At 40.6% G+C, this 14,523-nt stretch overlaps 1 protein-coding gene across 1 annotated transcript in view; it reads right to left on the bottom strand.

The window, feature by feature from the left end:
• Positions 1 to 14,225, bottom strand: part of LOC111822936 (membrane-spanning 4-domains subfamily A member 6A-like) — a 22,630-nt gene extending 8,405 nt beyond the window's left edge. The window contains 4 exon segments of the mRNA XM_023743201.1: positions 4,510 to 4,737; positions 7,221 to 7,284; positions 12,615 to 12,749; positions 14,061 to 14,225. Of these exon segments, the coding sequence (XP_023598969.1) occupies positions 4,510 to 4,737; positions 7,221 to 7,284; positions 12,615 to 12,749; positions 14,061 to 14,225 (592 nt within the window).
• Positions 14,226 to 14,523: the final 298 nt, after the last annotated feature.

Genomic DNA, 14,523 nt, shown 5'->3' with positions numbered 1-14,523 from the left:
ATATATTTTTTCCATCCTTTGAGTTTTAGTTTGTTTGTGTCTTTAAGTCTAAGGTGTGTCTCTTGTAGGCAGCATATAGATGGATCTTGTTTTTTTATCTTATCTGCCACTGTCTATGTCTTTATTGGTGCATTTAGTCCATATGCATTCAGCATAATTATTGATAAGTGTGAGTTTAGTGCTGTCATTTTTATGTCTTTTTTTGTGTGTTCTTGAGAGTTTCTTTTTTCCACTTAATTTACTGTGCTGAGTCATTTTTCTTTATATATTTTCTTTTCATCTTTTTCATTGTTGTTCATTTTGTATTTGCTGAGTCTTTATATTTTTCTAGTATTTTATTTTGACTTGTGGGATCAATAGTTTCCTTTGTGGTTACCTTAATGTTTACCCCTATTTTTCTAAGTTTATATCAGTCTTTTATTTCTTTATATTGCCTTGACTTCCTCTCCATATGCAATATCTATGTCTACATTTTTAAGTCCCTTTTTTTTTGTTTTAATGTTGTCATCTTTTATGTATTGACATCTGTTTCCCTATTTTCAGAGTTTTAGCTTTGATTTACTTCTGCGATTTCACTATCTGGGTTGATATCTCGTTGCTCTGTCCTGTGTTCTAGTCTTGGGTTGTTATCTGATGTTACTGAATTTCAAACCAGAGGACTCCTTTCCATATTTCTTGTAATCATTGTTTGGTTTTTAGAAATTCCCTAAACTTCTGTTTATCTGGAAATGCCCTAATTTCATCATTATATCTGAGAGACAGTTTTGCTAGATATATAATTCTTGGCTCACACTTTTTTTCCTTCAAGGCTTTATATCTGTCATCCCATTGCCTTCTTGCCTGCATGGTTTCTTCTGAGTAGTCTGAGCTTAATCGTATTGACTCTCCTTTGTAGATGACTTTTTTTTATCCCTAGCCACTCTTAAAACTCTCTCTTTATCTTTGGTTTTGGCAAGTTTGATTATAATATGTCTTGCTGATTTTCTTTTGGGATCTAACTTATGTGGAATTGAATGAACATCTTGGATAGATATCTTCTTATCTTTCACAATATCAGGAAAGTTTTCTGCCAACAAATCTTCATCAATTCTCTCTGTATTTTCTGTTATCCCCCCCGTTCTTGTACTCCAATCACTTGTAGGTTATTCCCCTTGAAAGAGTCCCACGTAATTCTTAAGGTTTCTTTATTGTTTTTAATCCTTTTATCTGATTTTTCCTCAAATGAGTTGGTGTCAAGTGCTTTATCTTCAATCTCACTAATTCTGACTTCCATTGTCTCAGTTCTGCTCCTATGACTTTCTATTGAGTAGTCTAATTCTGAAATTTTATTGTTAATGTTCTGGATTTCTGATTGCTCTCTGTCTATGGATTCTTGCAACCTATTAAATTTGTCATTATGTTCTTCTGTAATCTTTTAAATTTCCTATATTGTGTGTTCTGCGTTTTGCTTAATTTCCTTCCTAATTTCTTGAAGAGTTCTGTTTATTAATCTTTTGTATTCTGCCTCTGATAATTCCAAGAAATTTTCCTCTTCTGGAAAATTTCTATATTCTTTATTTTGGGAGCTTGCTGAAGCCATCATGGATTGCCTCTTTATGTGATTTGATATTGACTGTTGTCTCTGAACCATCAATGTTATTATATTTGTTAATTTTATGTTTGTTTATTGTGTCCTAGCTTCTTGTTTTGTTTTGCTATGCCCAGATAAGCTGCTTGTATGACCTAGTTTGATTATTGTCACCTTTGAAGCTCTAATGTCCTGTCACCAGGTGGTTAGATCTGTTACTAGGTATGTGAGCTCAGGAGTTCATCCACTCCTTCTCTATGGATTCAGCTCAAGTGCCCAGGTAGATAGCCACCCAGTGTGTGGTGTAGGCTCTCACTTACAGTCTTAGACAGGCATGGGTGATTGGTGTAGACACAGGCATCTGGCTGCAGCAGGAGGACACACTCTGAGCAAGGCTGGGGGCTGACGGCTGCACCTAAGTGTCCAAGAGGCAGGCATGTCCCTGTTCCCTAGAGCGCGTAGGTGGGGGGGTTTTGCAGCCGGACTATGAGCACCTAATGCTGTTGGCTGTAACGACTTGGGGGCATCTCTTATTCATGGGCCCCTATCACAGGTGGCTAGGTGGCATGGGTGGAGACACCAGTCCTCATGCCCCTGATGTGGGTGGGTGAAGACTCTGCTTAATGGGCAGAACAGTGTCAGATGTCAAGAACCTGCCATTTTACAGCTGAAACAGTTGAAGTTAGAGTTCCAGTATATACCCTGTTATACTGCAGTAATGAGGGCCTACGCTGTTGAGATGGGCCCACAGAAGTTTATGCAAGGGGAAAGGCACTCAAAGTCCATGGATCCCTTATGCCTGTGCTTAGACAGAGGAGCTGTGCCTACCCTGGGTTCCTGGCTTAGGGGAGCCGGAAGTTTATTTTTTCCCCTGTTTGTTAATTTGTTCACTCTCCAAGGCAGGGAGAATGGCTCAGGGTGTGGGACGGATCCTCCTTCCAGCCCAGGGGTCTCGGCAATTGCTGAGCCCATCCAGGACTCAGTGCAGAGCAGGGAGCGGGGAGGTAAATGCGACAGAGGTTTTTCCATAAGTGGGGTGTTTTTGATCCACGCAATACGCAGTACGCAATTACTTGTCTTTTCCTGGTTCCAGGGCTGCTTCTCACCGGTTCTGGCTGGCCATGTAGCGTCTCTGGTGCTGGGTCTCTCTTAGTGTGGAAAATGCAGCTCCCGAGGACTGCTGCTTGCCTGTCTCACCGCTCACCCATGAGCTGCTCAGGCCTGAAGGGCTCAGGCTCTCACCAGGTTGGGCCTCGCAACTCCTTGCTGCTTCCGAACCGTCTCTCTTTCCCCCTGCCACTCTGTCTGGTTCCTTAACTCTGCCTTGATGTTCAGGCTCCCAGATTGCCATATATAATCGAATCACTTGTTTTTTTGGGTCTTTGTTGTAAAAGGGTCCACTGGAAGCGTCTGACTACTCCATCTTCCTGGCCCTGCCACCCACCTCTGATTATTAATGGATTTTTGCAGTCATTTCTTCTAATTTTGAGTGGTATCACATTAGCAAGTGAAGGTCCCAAAAGCTTGACTCCAACCACATCATTAAGATTGACTCTACCTTGAGGAGGCAACTCTTCCCCAGTTGTCTTTTGAGTGCCTTCCAACCTTAAGGGTTCATCTTCTGGCCCTGTATCAGAGAAAGTTAAGCTGCTATTCATAAGGTCTTCACTGGCTAATTCCTTCAGAAGTAGACTGGAAGGTCCTTCTTCCTAGTCTGTCTTAGTCTGGAAGCTCAGCTGAAACCTGTCTGCCACGATTGACCCTGCTGGTATCTGAATACCCGTGGCATACCTTCTGGCATCACAGCTACGTGCAAGCCCCCACACTACAACAAACTGACAGATGCATGTGGGCCCTCTTATTTACAATGTAAAATTACCCCATCATGAATTCATATTTTATCCACTACACAAACCCCTCCCAAACTTCTCTCCAGACTTTACCCGAGGAGATGTTGTCTCCACTTAGTGTTGCTTTATACAAATTACTATCAACCTCATTTGCATTTGTCTTTTTACATTCCGTTAGGATGAACTTGGGGAGAAGCACCTAGGACCACTCTGCAAGGGGTGGTGTGGAAGCATGAGCTTCAGTCAGACCTTTCTATCTAGCCAAACTGCAACTGTGCCCTTGGCTTATCTCACATCGATGATTGCAGAAAAGTCAATATTCCATAACCTCTTTATTTTTATGTTGCCTTTTTTTTTCTCAGAGTGTTTCTTACCATACATATACACCTTAATGTTGCAACTTAAGACACTCTTTCTTTTAGCCAAACTTCATTGCTTTCCTTCCAACAATAAGAGTTCCCTTCCACTCATTAGCAGTTCACAATCTATATCTTCTGGTGTTTCTTATCTCCTTATTTAAAAAAATCTATCTCTAAGTTATAACAAAAAACCAACAGAGGAGTTGCCTTCTCATCTGATAGGTTCTACTCATCACGGTGAGCATTGAAAGGAGTCACCTTGATTTTCAAATCTCTGCATTCCTCACTGCTGGGTCTACTGATGGCTCAGCCCAAGATTACACCACACCACACACACATACCAAGTTTCCTAGTTAGCATTTCCTGATCACTTGTATATTTTTGATAACTTTGCCTTTCTTAATTCTTTATTCCATATACCAAAGTTCTTGGTTTGACAGACTCATATTTTCTGCCCCTAACAAGGGTATCAATTTGGGTATTAAGGAACTCCATCAACAATAAATTTTAGGTTTTCATCATCAACTTTATTTGACATTTAGTCTTCAATTCTGTCCTATTACACAGCCTAGCACCTGTATCACAGCCATGTAATCCCCTTTCCTGTACATAGCCCTGTCCTTCCCCCAGAATCTGAAACCAGAAAGAATAAAGAAGCATACAAAAGAAGGGAAAACAAAAAGTCAAGACTTTCAGAAATCTCATAAGGTTGGAACATCCCATCTCAAAATACTTAAAGTCACACTGGTGGTGGCCATGGAGCACTCCTTGGCAATATATGCGTGAAGACCATAGTAATAACTATACTGTAAGGATGGCATAACCTCTTTGTCCAACTCACACTGCTGTGAGGCATGGCCCAAAGCAACCAGACCAATAGAGAGGAGACTGAAACCCACTACAGCAGATGAACAGCTCATAATGTCTGTGATCAGGCTGCTTTGAACCTAAATGAGAAATGCTAAGTAAGGATCTCTTCTCACGAGCAACAAATGCATCTACTATACTTCTTTTCTAGTGAATTGCGACTATTTGTGTCCTGTCTGTCTCCCTCCAGAGGTTTAGAATAGATCATTTGTTTCTGTATGGCTTCTGTCTGCTTAGCAAAGTCTTTGAACCTAGAAAGTAATCTTGGCTGAGTAAATGAATAAATAAAATGTTTCCCCCTAGGCAAGACTTCAGTGGGGTAGAAGAGAATGGTGTTCTCCTAAATTCCTTACCCTGAACAAACAGCAAGACAGATGAGGCTATACCTGCTAAATCTCCATGAGTGTGACCAGAGGCAGAGATGTCAGTGGACCAGTTACAGTTTCTATCTCACCTAACTCACTCAGAAACCCTCCATGGGAGTATCAGCCACACAGAGGAGGCAGATGAGCAGTTAGTTCCTCCTCGCACAGCTACCTCTCCACAGAAGCAAACCCACTCAAAGATGGTTCTCAGACACAGGAGGGTCCAGGATTCCTGATTGGTGTGTAGTTGGTCACATTTGTGGCCATAGTTGGATAGCTGGAGGCAGAGTTCTAACTCAGGTCCCCCCAAAAACACCAGACCTGTTGCCATCAAGCCTATTTCGACTCACGGCAATTCCATGTGTTACAGAGTAGAAGTGAGATCCATAGGGTTTTCTTGGCTGAAATCTTTATGGAAGCCGACTACCAGGGCTTTCTTCTGTGGTGCTGCTGGGCAGGTTCAAACAGCCAATATTTTTGTCAGCAATGGAGCACAAACCATTTGCACTGCTCAGGTACCTATAGATTCAGGCTCAAGGACATTGTAATGTGTGAGAGGCAGCCAGAGGCAGAAGAAAAGTCTGACCTAGATATCAGGAAACTGAGGTCACAGGGTTACCTTTCTCTGTAGCTCCTTCAGTTTCTTTGAGTTCTCAGTTCCGCAGTTTCATTTCTCGTTCTTGGCCTACAGTTATAAAGCAAGGGGAAAAAACAAAGTGATCTCAGAAGTGGCTTCACTTCTACCCAACTCACAAAAGAAGGGGATTAACTCAAGACCATTCTGAAAACTGTAGTTATAGGTATGTGGCCTTAAGGGCACCACCAACAGCCATAGATTAGAGTATTGCCTAATCTTATCCATGCCCCTTCTTTTAGGGTCTCAGCAGTTGGAGCCACAGCCATAATACCTTGCGTACATATTTCTTATAATAAATTAGGTTTCTTCTGGGGCAGTACTCTTCTTCAATCTCAAAAAGGGCTAGTATTATATGTGACAGAAGTAAAATTCACTACAGTCTACATGACTCTGGTGAGCCTGAGCCCACTCTGCAACCCCATACCATATCCTTGAGCTTGCTGTCAAGTTTGCTGTGAGAGTATTCTTCTCCAGTGGGTAAGTGTCACCTGAAAGCATAGAGGCATTATTCTTGTGCTGCACTATTTAATACAGTGTTCATTAGCCACATGAAAAAATTATATTTAAATTAGCATTAAATAAAATAAAAAATTCAGTTCCTAAATCACGTTAGCTATGCAATTTCTCAATAGTTACATGGGCTACTGTATTGGGCAACAAAGATATAATGTAGTTCTGTCATCTCAGAAAGTTCTATTAGATAGTCCTGGTCTAGTGGTTTGGGGTCAAAGTGGGCGTTCCGAATAGTATGCTCTAAATCCTGATGAAAGACAGAGATATTGCCATTGGTATGGATATTCCCTAAAACTTTCTCACTGCTTTCAGGAGATTTTTGCAACAATAGTCACTGTAGTATGTAAGGCATTACAATGCACTCCCACATGTGGCCTCAACTTCAAACTACTGGTGGGATATTGGGTTGAGTGAAGACTTAGCAAATCTTTACAGATGAGAATAAGCTTCTCCCTATAACCCTACTTTCCTCTCCCATTTCTGGTTTTGCCTGGAAAGAATAATAAGAGGGTAAAGTTCTTTTCTTAACCAATACAAATAACTAATGATAATAGCTAGGACTCAAGAGTTTATCTTCAACCTACATAGGTATTAGTTTTCAGGTCTTGTAGCAGGAATGATGGGATATGAAGCCTCAGACAAACAACCTATTGACTAGATTTTTTTCAGGTGATAATGTCTGACAGGTATGCTTAAACAGTAAACCCATAACAAGGAGAGCATCAACTTTTTACAAAGTTGTCCGTTTCTTTGTCATTGAAGATCTAAATTTGAAGGGCAGTTACCGCCAAAAGGGCATCATGAGGAGGCAGAATTTTTCTGGAATAGATTCATAGGCACTAGTCTAGGGTATAATTCAATACCATGAAGGCAGGCAGTGATATGAAGCATAGTGGTTGGAGAAATGTGTACTGGACAGGAATATGGAAGATCCAGCCTCAGCTCTTAACTCTGCCAAACAGCTGTTCTGGATCTCAGTTTCCAGATCTTCAAAGTGGCAAGATTGTCCTCTCTCTTAAGTTTCATTTGGCTCCATAGAGTTGTGTGTTGTAGTTATCATACTCTCAATAGGCTTAATGGACTTTTTCCCTTTGCTGATTGATAGAGATCCAGAGATTACAAACCACTCAGAAAAGAGAGAAAAAGGTCAGGTTATTTTGTATGTGCCGATGTAGCAAAAATATTACTATCATGGTGTTTGTGGAAAACTACTATGGCGAAAGCATTGGTGAAGGAAGGAACAATGATGTAAGAGCTATTTCAATACATATGTCCTTGTACTTGTATAGCTTTCAGAGAAGTGATTGAAAAGCAAGGTGTGATCACCACCCCATCTCAATAAATAAAAATTAGGAAATTAAAAACCAGGAAAGAAGTGTTTTTCACATGACAGAAGAAAGTTTTGAAGTCAGGAGTTATCTAGAGATGGATGTGAGAGCAGTGGCATGGAAAAAGAAAAAAAACAGAGGCAGCTAACAAACATGGGAAGACAGAAGCAGATCTCAAGTTGGTAGTTCCACAGGCTAAGGTAGACTGGTAAGGATAAGCATGGATGGCAGAAAAGTCTTTAAGACTGTGTTCAGAAAAACAATGAAAATCTTATTGCTCTCAGACTACTCATGACCTAATAGACTTGGAGCAGCTAAGTAACAGAAAATTTGTTGACAGTGGAAAAATTGGATAAAACAGTAAGAAAAAAGATGCAGTTCTAGTTGTCCAGAATTAAGTAATTTAGGCCTGTATAAGTCAATAACGGGCCTTAATAAATGGACTAGATACCTCCTCAAATGTGGGCTGTTCTTAGTAACTTGCTTCCAAAGAGCAGACTAGGAAAACAGCAGGGAGCGAAGTAACTTTTCACTGGAGAAACCTGGCAAAAACCATGCTGGTCATGTGATCAAGTTTAACTTCACCAGTAATAAATCATGTTGATAGCATACACAGTTACTTGATGAATTGATGAGAATGGCATTTCACCACTGTATTCTTACACCCTAAAACTCATCACCATAGTCTAAACATGAGAAAAACATTTGACAAATCCAATTTGAAAGACAGTACAGGCAATACCTGGATTATGAAGAAGAATCGTTCCTGAGTGTGTCTTTAAGAGTTTGTAGGTAAGTTGGAACAGGTGCATACCGTTCTCATTTAGCCTTACTTTAATGTAAGAAAAGGCTCGCAGCCTTTTCAATGATCTAAAAGCTGTCCCCCCAGTTTGTCATACTGTGGGAGCTTGTGTGTTGCTGTGATGCTGAAAGCTATGCCAATGGTATTCAAATACCAGCAGGGTCACCCAGGGAAGACAGATTTCAGCTGACCTTTCAGACTAAGACAGACTAGGAAGAAGGACCTGGCGGTCTACTTCTGAAAGGAATTAGCTGGTGAAAGCCTTATGAATAGTGCTGAACTTTGTCGGATACAGTGCCAGAAAAAAAACCCCTGAGGTTGGAAGACACTCAAAATTCGACTGGGGAGGAGCTGCCTCCTCAAAGTAGAGTTGACCTTAATGAGGTGGATGGAGTCAAGCTTTTGAGACCTTCATTTGCTAGTGTGGCACGACTCAAAATGAGACAAACAGCTGCAAAAATCTATTAATAATTAGAGGTGGAATGTACTAAGTATGAAGCTAGGAAAACTGAAAGTCATCAAAAATGAAATGGAAGGCATAAATATTGATAGTGAACCAAAATGGACTAGTATTAGCCATTTTGAATTGCACAAGCATATGGCATACTGTGAGGGAAATGACAACTTGAAGAGGAATAGCATTGTATTCATCGTCAAAAAGAACATTTCAAGATCTACCTGAAGTATAGTACTATCAATGATAGGATAGTATCCATATACCTACCTACAAGGAAGACCAGTTAATATGACTGTTATTCAAATTTACACACCAATTACTAAAGACAAAGACGAAGAAATTGAAGATTTTTGCCAACTTCTGCAGTCTCAAATTGATGAAACATGCAATCAGGATGCATCAATAATTACAGGTGATTGGTGAAAGTTGGAGACAGGGAAGAAGGATTGATAGTTGGAAAATATGGCCTTCGTGATAGAAATGATGCCAGAGACTGCATGATAGAATTTTGCAAGACCAACGACTTCTTCATTGCAAATACCATTTTACACGAACATAAATGATGACTATACATGTTAACCTCATCCGATGGAATACACAGGAATCAAATCGAGTACATTTGTAGAAACAGACAGTGGAAAAGTTCAATATTATCAGTCAGAACAAAACCATGTGCCAACTGTGGAACACACCATCAATTGCTCCTTTGCAAGTTCAAGTTGAAACTGAAGAAAATTAGAACAAGTCCAGGAGAGCCAAAGTACGAACTTGAGTATATCCTACCGTCTCAAAAATAGATTTGATGCATTGAACACTGATGACCGAAGACAAGTTGTGGAATGACACCAAGGACATCATACATGAAGAAAGCAAGAGACCATGAAAAAGATAGGAAAGAAAGAAAATCCAAAATGAGTGTGAGAGAGACTCTGAAGCTTGCTGTTGAACATCCAGTAACTAAGTGAAAGAAAGAAATGATTAAGTAAAAAAGCTGAATAGAAGATTTCAAAGGGCAGCTTGAGAAGAAAAAGTAAAGTATTATAATGACATGTGCAAAGACCTGGAGATAGAAAACCAAAAGGGAAGAACACACTCGGAATTTCTCAAGCTGAAAGAACTGAAGAGAAATTCAAGCCTCAAGTTGCAATATTGAAGGAGCCTACAGAAAAAATATTAAACGATGCAGGAAGTATCAAATGAAGATGGAAAGAATACACAGAGTCACCATACCAAAAAGAATTGGTCAACATTCAATCATTTCAGGAGATAGCATACGGTCAGGAACCGATTGTAATGAAGGAAGAAGTCCAAGCTGCACTGAAGGTATTGGCAGAAAACAAGGCTCCAGGAATTGACGGAATACCAATTGAGATGTTTCAACAAACTGATGCAGCACTGGAAGTGCTCCTCATCTATGCCAAGACACCTGGAAGACAGCTAGCTGGCCAGCCAACTAGAAGAGATCTATACTTATGCCTATTCCCAAGAAAGGTGATCAAATTGAATTCAGAAATTATTGATCAATGTCATTAATATCACATGCAAGTAAAATTTTGCCGAAGAACATTCAAAAGTGACTTTAGCAGTATATCAACAGGGAACTGCCAGAAATTCAAGCCAGATTCGGAACAGGACGTGCAACCAGGGATATCACTGCTGAGGTCAGATGAGTCCTGCTGAAAGCAGAGAATACCAGGAAGATGTTTACCTGTGTTTTATTGACTATGCAAAGACATTTGACTGTGTGGATCATAACAAATTATGGATAACATTGTGAAGAATGGGAATTCCAGGACTCTTCATTGTGCTCATGAGGAACCTGTACATAGATCAAGAGGCAGCTGTTCAAACAGAATAAGGGGATAGTGTGTGGTCTAAATTTAGAAAAGGTGTACATCAGAGCTGTATCCTTTGACCATACCTATTCAATCTGTATGCTGAGCAAATAGTCCGAGAAGGTGAACTATATGAAGAAGAACGGGACATTAGGATTGGAGGACTAGTTAAAAACCTGCATTATGCAGATGACATAACCTTGCTTGCTGAAAGTAAGAGGACTTGAGGCATAACTAATTAAGATCAAAGACCCAGCCTTCAGTATGGATTACACCTCAACATAAAGAAAGAAAAATCCTCACAACTGGACCAATAGGCGACATCAGGACAAGGGGAGAAAAGATTGAAGTTGTCAAGGATTTTATTTTGCTTGGATCCACAATCAATACCCATGGAAGCAGCAGTCAAGAAATCAAACAACACATTACATTGAGCAAATCTGCTGCAAAAGACCTCTTTAAAGTGTTGAAAAGGAAAGACATCACCTTGAAAACTAAGGTGTGCCTGACTGAAGCCACGGTGTTTTCAATCACCTCATATGCATGGGAAAGCTGGACAATGAATAAGGAAGACCAAGGAAAAATTGACACCTTTAAATTGTGGTGTTGGTGAAGAATATTGAATATACCATAGACTACCAGAAGAATGAACAAATCTGTCTTGGAAGAAGTACAACCAGAATGCTCCTTAGAAGCAAGGATGGCGAAACTTTGTCTCGAATACTTTGGACATGTTATTAGGAGGGATCAGTCCCTGGAGAAGGACATTATGCTTGGTAAAGCAGACAACCAGTAAAAAAGAGGAATACCCTCAACCAGATTTATTGAAATAGTGGCTGCAACAATGGGCTCAAGCATAAAATTATGAGGATGGTGCAAGACCAGGCAGTGTTTTGTGCTGTTGTACATGGGGTCTCTGCAAGTCAGAACCAATGCTAAGGCAAGTAACAACAACAACAAGAGCTGTACTGTAGCAAGTGAGGTGATTGTGACGAAAAATTTGTTGCGAGTAGGATTTGATTCAATCTTTTCAAAGTGAAGGCAAATTTACATAACATTAATGGGTAAGCATGAGTTGTCCATAAGGCAAACACTTTTAATCCAGAAACTGCCTATATACAAAAAAACATAGCCAATCCTCCACGAAATTATCAATATTATCAAAGACAAGGAAAGTCTGAGAAACTGTTATAGTCTTGAGGAAACTCAGGAGCAACATCCACTAAATGTAATGTTATATCCCTGATGACATCTTGGAACAGGGGAAAAACTGGTGAAATCCAAAGTGTTGAGTTTAGCTAATAAAAGGTGGACTTCTGGGTGTATCTAACCAAAAAAAACAGTAGCCAAAGATAGCTAGTGATTATTAGTGGAAAGCTGATGGGAAAACTATGAAAGAGAAACTTAATTATGAGAAAAATTCAGCCACATCAATGTAGAATAAAGCAGCTCTCAAAGAAAAGAACCACTAAGTCACCTTGACACCCCATACATGCAGCGGTCTCTGAGGAATTTCCAGTCCATCAGTGAAGTATGGCCATCTATTTGGTCTTCTCTGGACGCCACTAAATGCGGCAAAAGTATTTCAAAGTTCCCAGAGCTGGAAGTGCTCCTTCCCCCATAGTTCTCACAAACATCAATGTGGTTTCTGTACACAGGTGTGGTGTCTCTCATAGGTGTTCATTTTTCTGTAAAGAAATGTTCTCCCGAACTTTCTCCTACTTCATGGATTTTTCCCTAAACCTGGAGATAAGCCACTAGCCTCATCATAGCCGAAGAAGATGGATGAAAATCATGGTGATCGTCAAAAGAAATGATTATTTGCATCAGTTGAGAAAGAGGTCTCAAATCAGAAGACTCTTGTCCTCCCACTCTACTCAATCAATTCTAAGGCTACAAACACAGGAGAAGAAGTTCTACCATTGACAGTTTGCTCCTGAGGATAGAAGTGTATGTGACAAGTGAAAAGCTCAAGCTATTTGCTTCTTCCACCCACCTCCACTGCATCCTGTCCTCCTAGGGAATTCTACTCACACAGAAGGCTCCTATGAATGGGTAACTAGCCTTCAGCAGGGTGGAAAACACTGGAATGAATTGATAAGAGAAGGAAGAAGATACCAAAATGAGTCCCAAGCTCAACACCATCAACCTGCACAGGAACTGCATAGTCTGTTAGGAGAGGAAAGGAGATGGGGTGTTAAAAAAAACAGCGTTTGTAAGGACAGGGACTCTTCACCCCTGGCATAATGCAGACACTGTAAAAGTTCTAGAGTGAGGTATCAGGAAAGTCATTGTGTAAGGGATGCTGTTTTGCCACAAAAGAAAAAAAAAAAAAACGTTTTGGACAGTCTGGTGAGTGCACAGCAAACCTTCAGGCATTTCTGTGTCCCAAGCCCTTGTCTAGAGCCCTGGTGGTGCAGTGGTTAAGAGCTCCGCTGCTAACCAAAAGGTGAGCAGTTCAAATCCATCAGCCACTCCTTGGAACCCCTATGGGGCAGTTCTACTTTGCCCTACAGGGTTACTTGAGTTGGAATAGACTTGTTGGCAATGGTTTCTTAATTCCTTGTCTCCTCAAGATTTTGTTCCCAGTCCATAATGAGCGCTGGGCTCTTTTTCCTTGATCTGAGTCCACTGTTAGTAACTCTCAGGTCCTCTTTTACCTCTTAGGGGAACAGTTAGCATCAGAGCCTTCACACTCTTTTGAGCATTGGCAGTGTGGAAGCCTCTCCCTACATCCCTCAAACACCACTGAACGCATCAACATGAAGCTTGGCCCTCCTTGGCCTCCTCAATCAATGTCCCTGTTGCTGAGGAGCCTGATGCTTTACCACAGGTGGTGGTATTTTCCTCTCTGACATTCCCCTCACCTCAGAGATTCATAGCTCTATTAACATTTACCAAACAGTTTTCAAACTTTATGTCACATAAGCCTCACATTAATCAACATTATTGTATAGGTGAGGCAAGGCAACCAGTCCCACTAGGTCCTGAAGCCCAATTAGATAGAGGAAACCTGTGCAGAGACAATTCTAAAAACCAGAGCTCTACATTTTTCTTTCATTCTCAAAAGGAATGAGGATACGGGAAAAGGAAGTTGTTTCTCCAGTTACCTGCAGTGAGGAATAAATCCCCTTTAAAAAATCAATTCTAATTATTAGGCACATAATTGGGCAATACATAGAAAAAAATATATATAAATATGTAATCTTTTACCACCATTGTTTGCTAAGAGAAAAACATACACACCTGGTCCTCGCTTAACCACAAGGTTAGGTTCCAAAGACCAGGTCATTATGTGAAAATAGGCATTATAAAAAAATGGAGGATGACCAAATCAGTTCACAAACTGGAGGATGACTATGTCATTACACAACTGCAAAATTACAACATTATATAACTGCCAAACCACTGAGAATCATGGCACAGCCAGGCTGACACATGTCCTTAACCATCACAGCCAGTGTTACTCTCGCCTTTCACCTCAGCATTATGTTTCTGGTTGGTGGGTCTGGGTATTTCTGTTTGGGGGAACTCAGTGCCATCTGATGTGAGGACCAAAACAGTCTCACTGGGCATAAGCTTTGATGTCATGACTTTGGCGGCCAATGCCGGAAGAAAAAGACCAATACAGCTTGACTGCGTCATTTGACATAAAACACACAGGGCTGCTAGTTTCTGGCCTCCCATAATTGTTATACCCTTAATCCACAGGTTATCTGTCCTTTAGGGAAGAAAACTACGGGCATGGAGCAGGAAGAGCTTCCTTGCTTTCATGAGGAGTTTTCCATAATGTTTGACATAGTCTATCCATTACAGGTAATAAACACATCCCAGGAAGGCAACAGCATGATCTTGAGAGGTTCGAATATTCAGAGGCAAACAGTCTCACAAGATTGTTTTCACTACAAGGGGCAATATCCACTTCCCACCTATAATGACTGTG

The sequence above is a fragment of the Trichechus manatus genome, unplaced genomic scaffold (genome assembly GCF_000243295.1).
Source record: "Trichechus manatus latirostris isolate Lorelei unplaced genomic scaffold, TriManLat1.0 scaffold00240, whole genome shotgun sequence".
NCBI classification, from domain to species: domain Eukaryota; kingdom Metazoa; phylum Chordata; class Mammalia; order Sirenia; family Trichechidae; genus Trichechus; species Trichechus manatus.
This window is presented reverse-complemented; position numbering and strand designations above follow the sequence as displayed.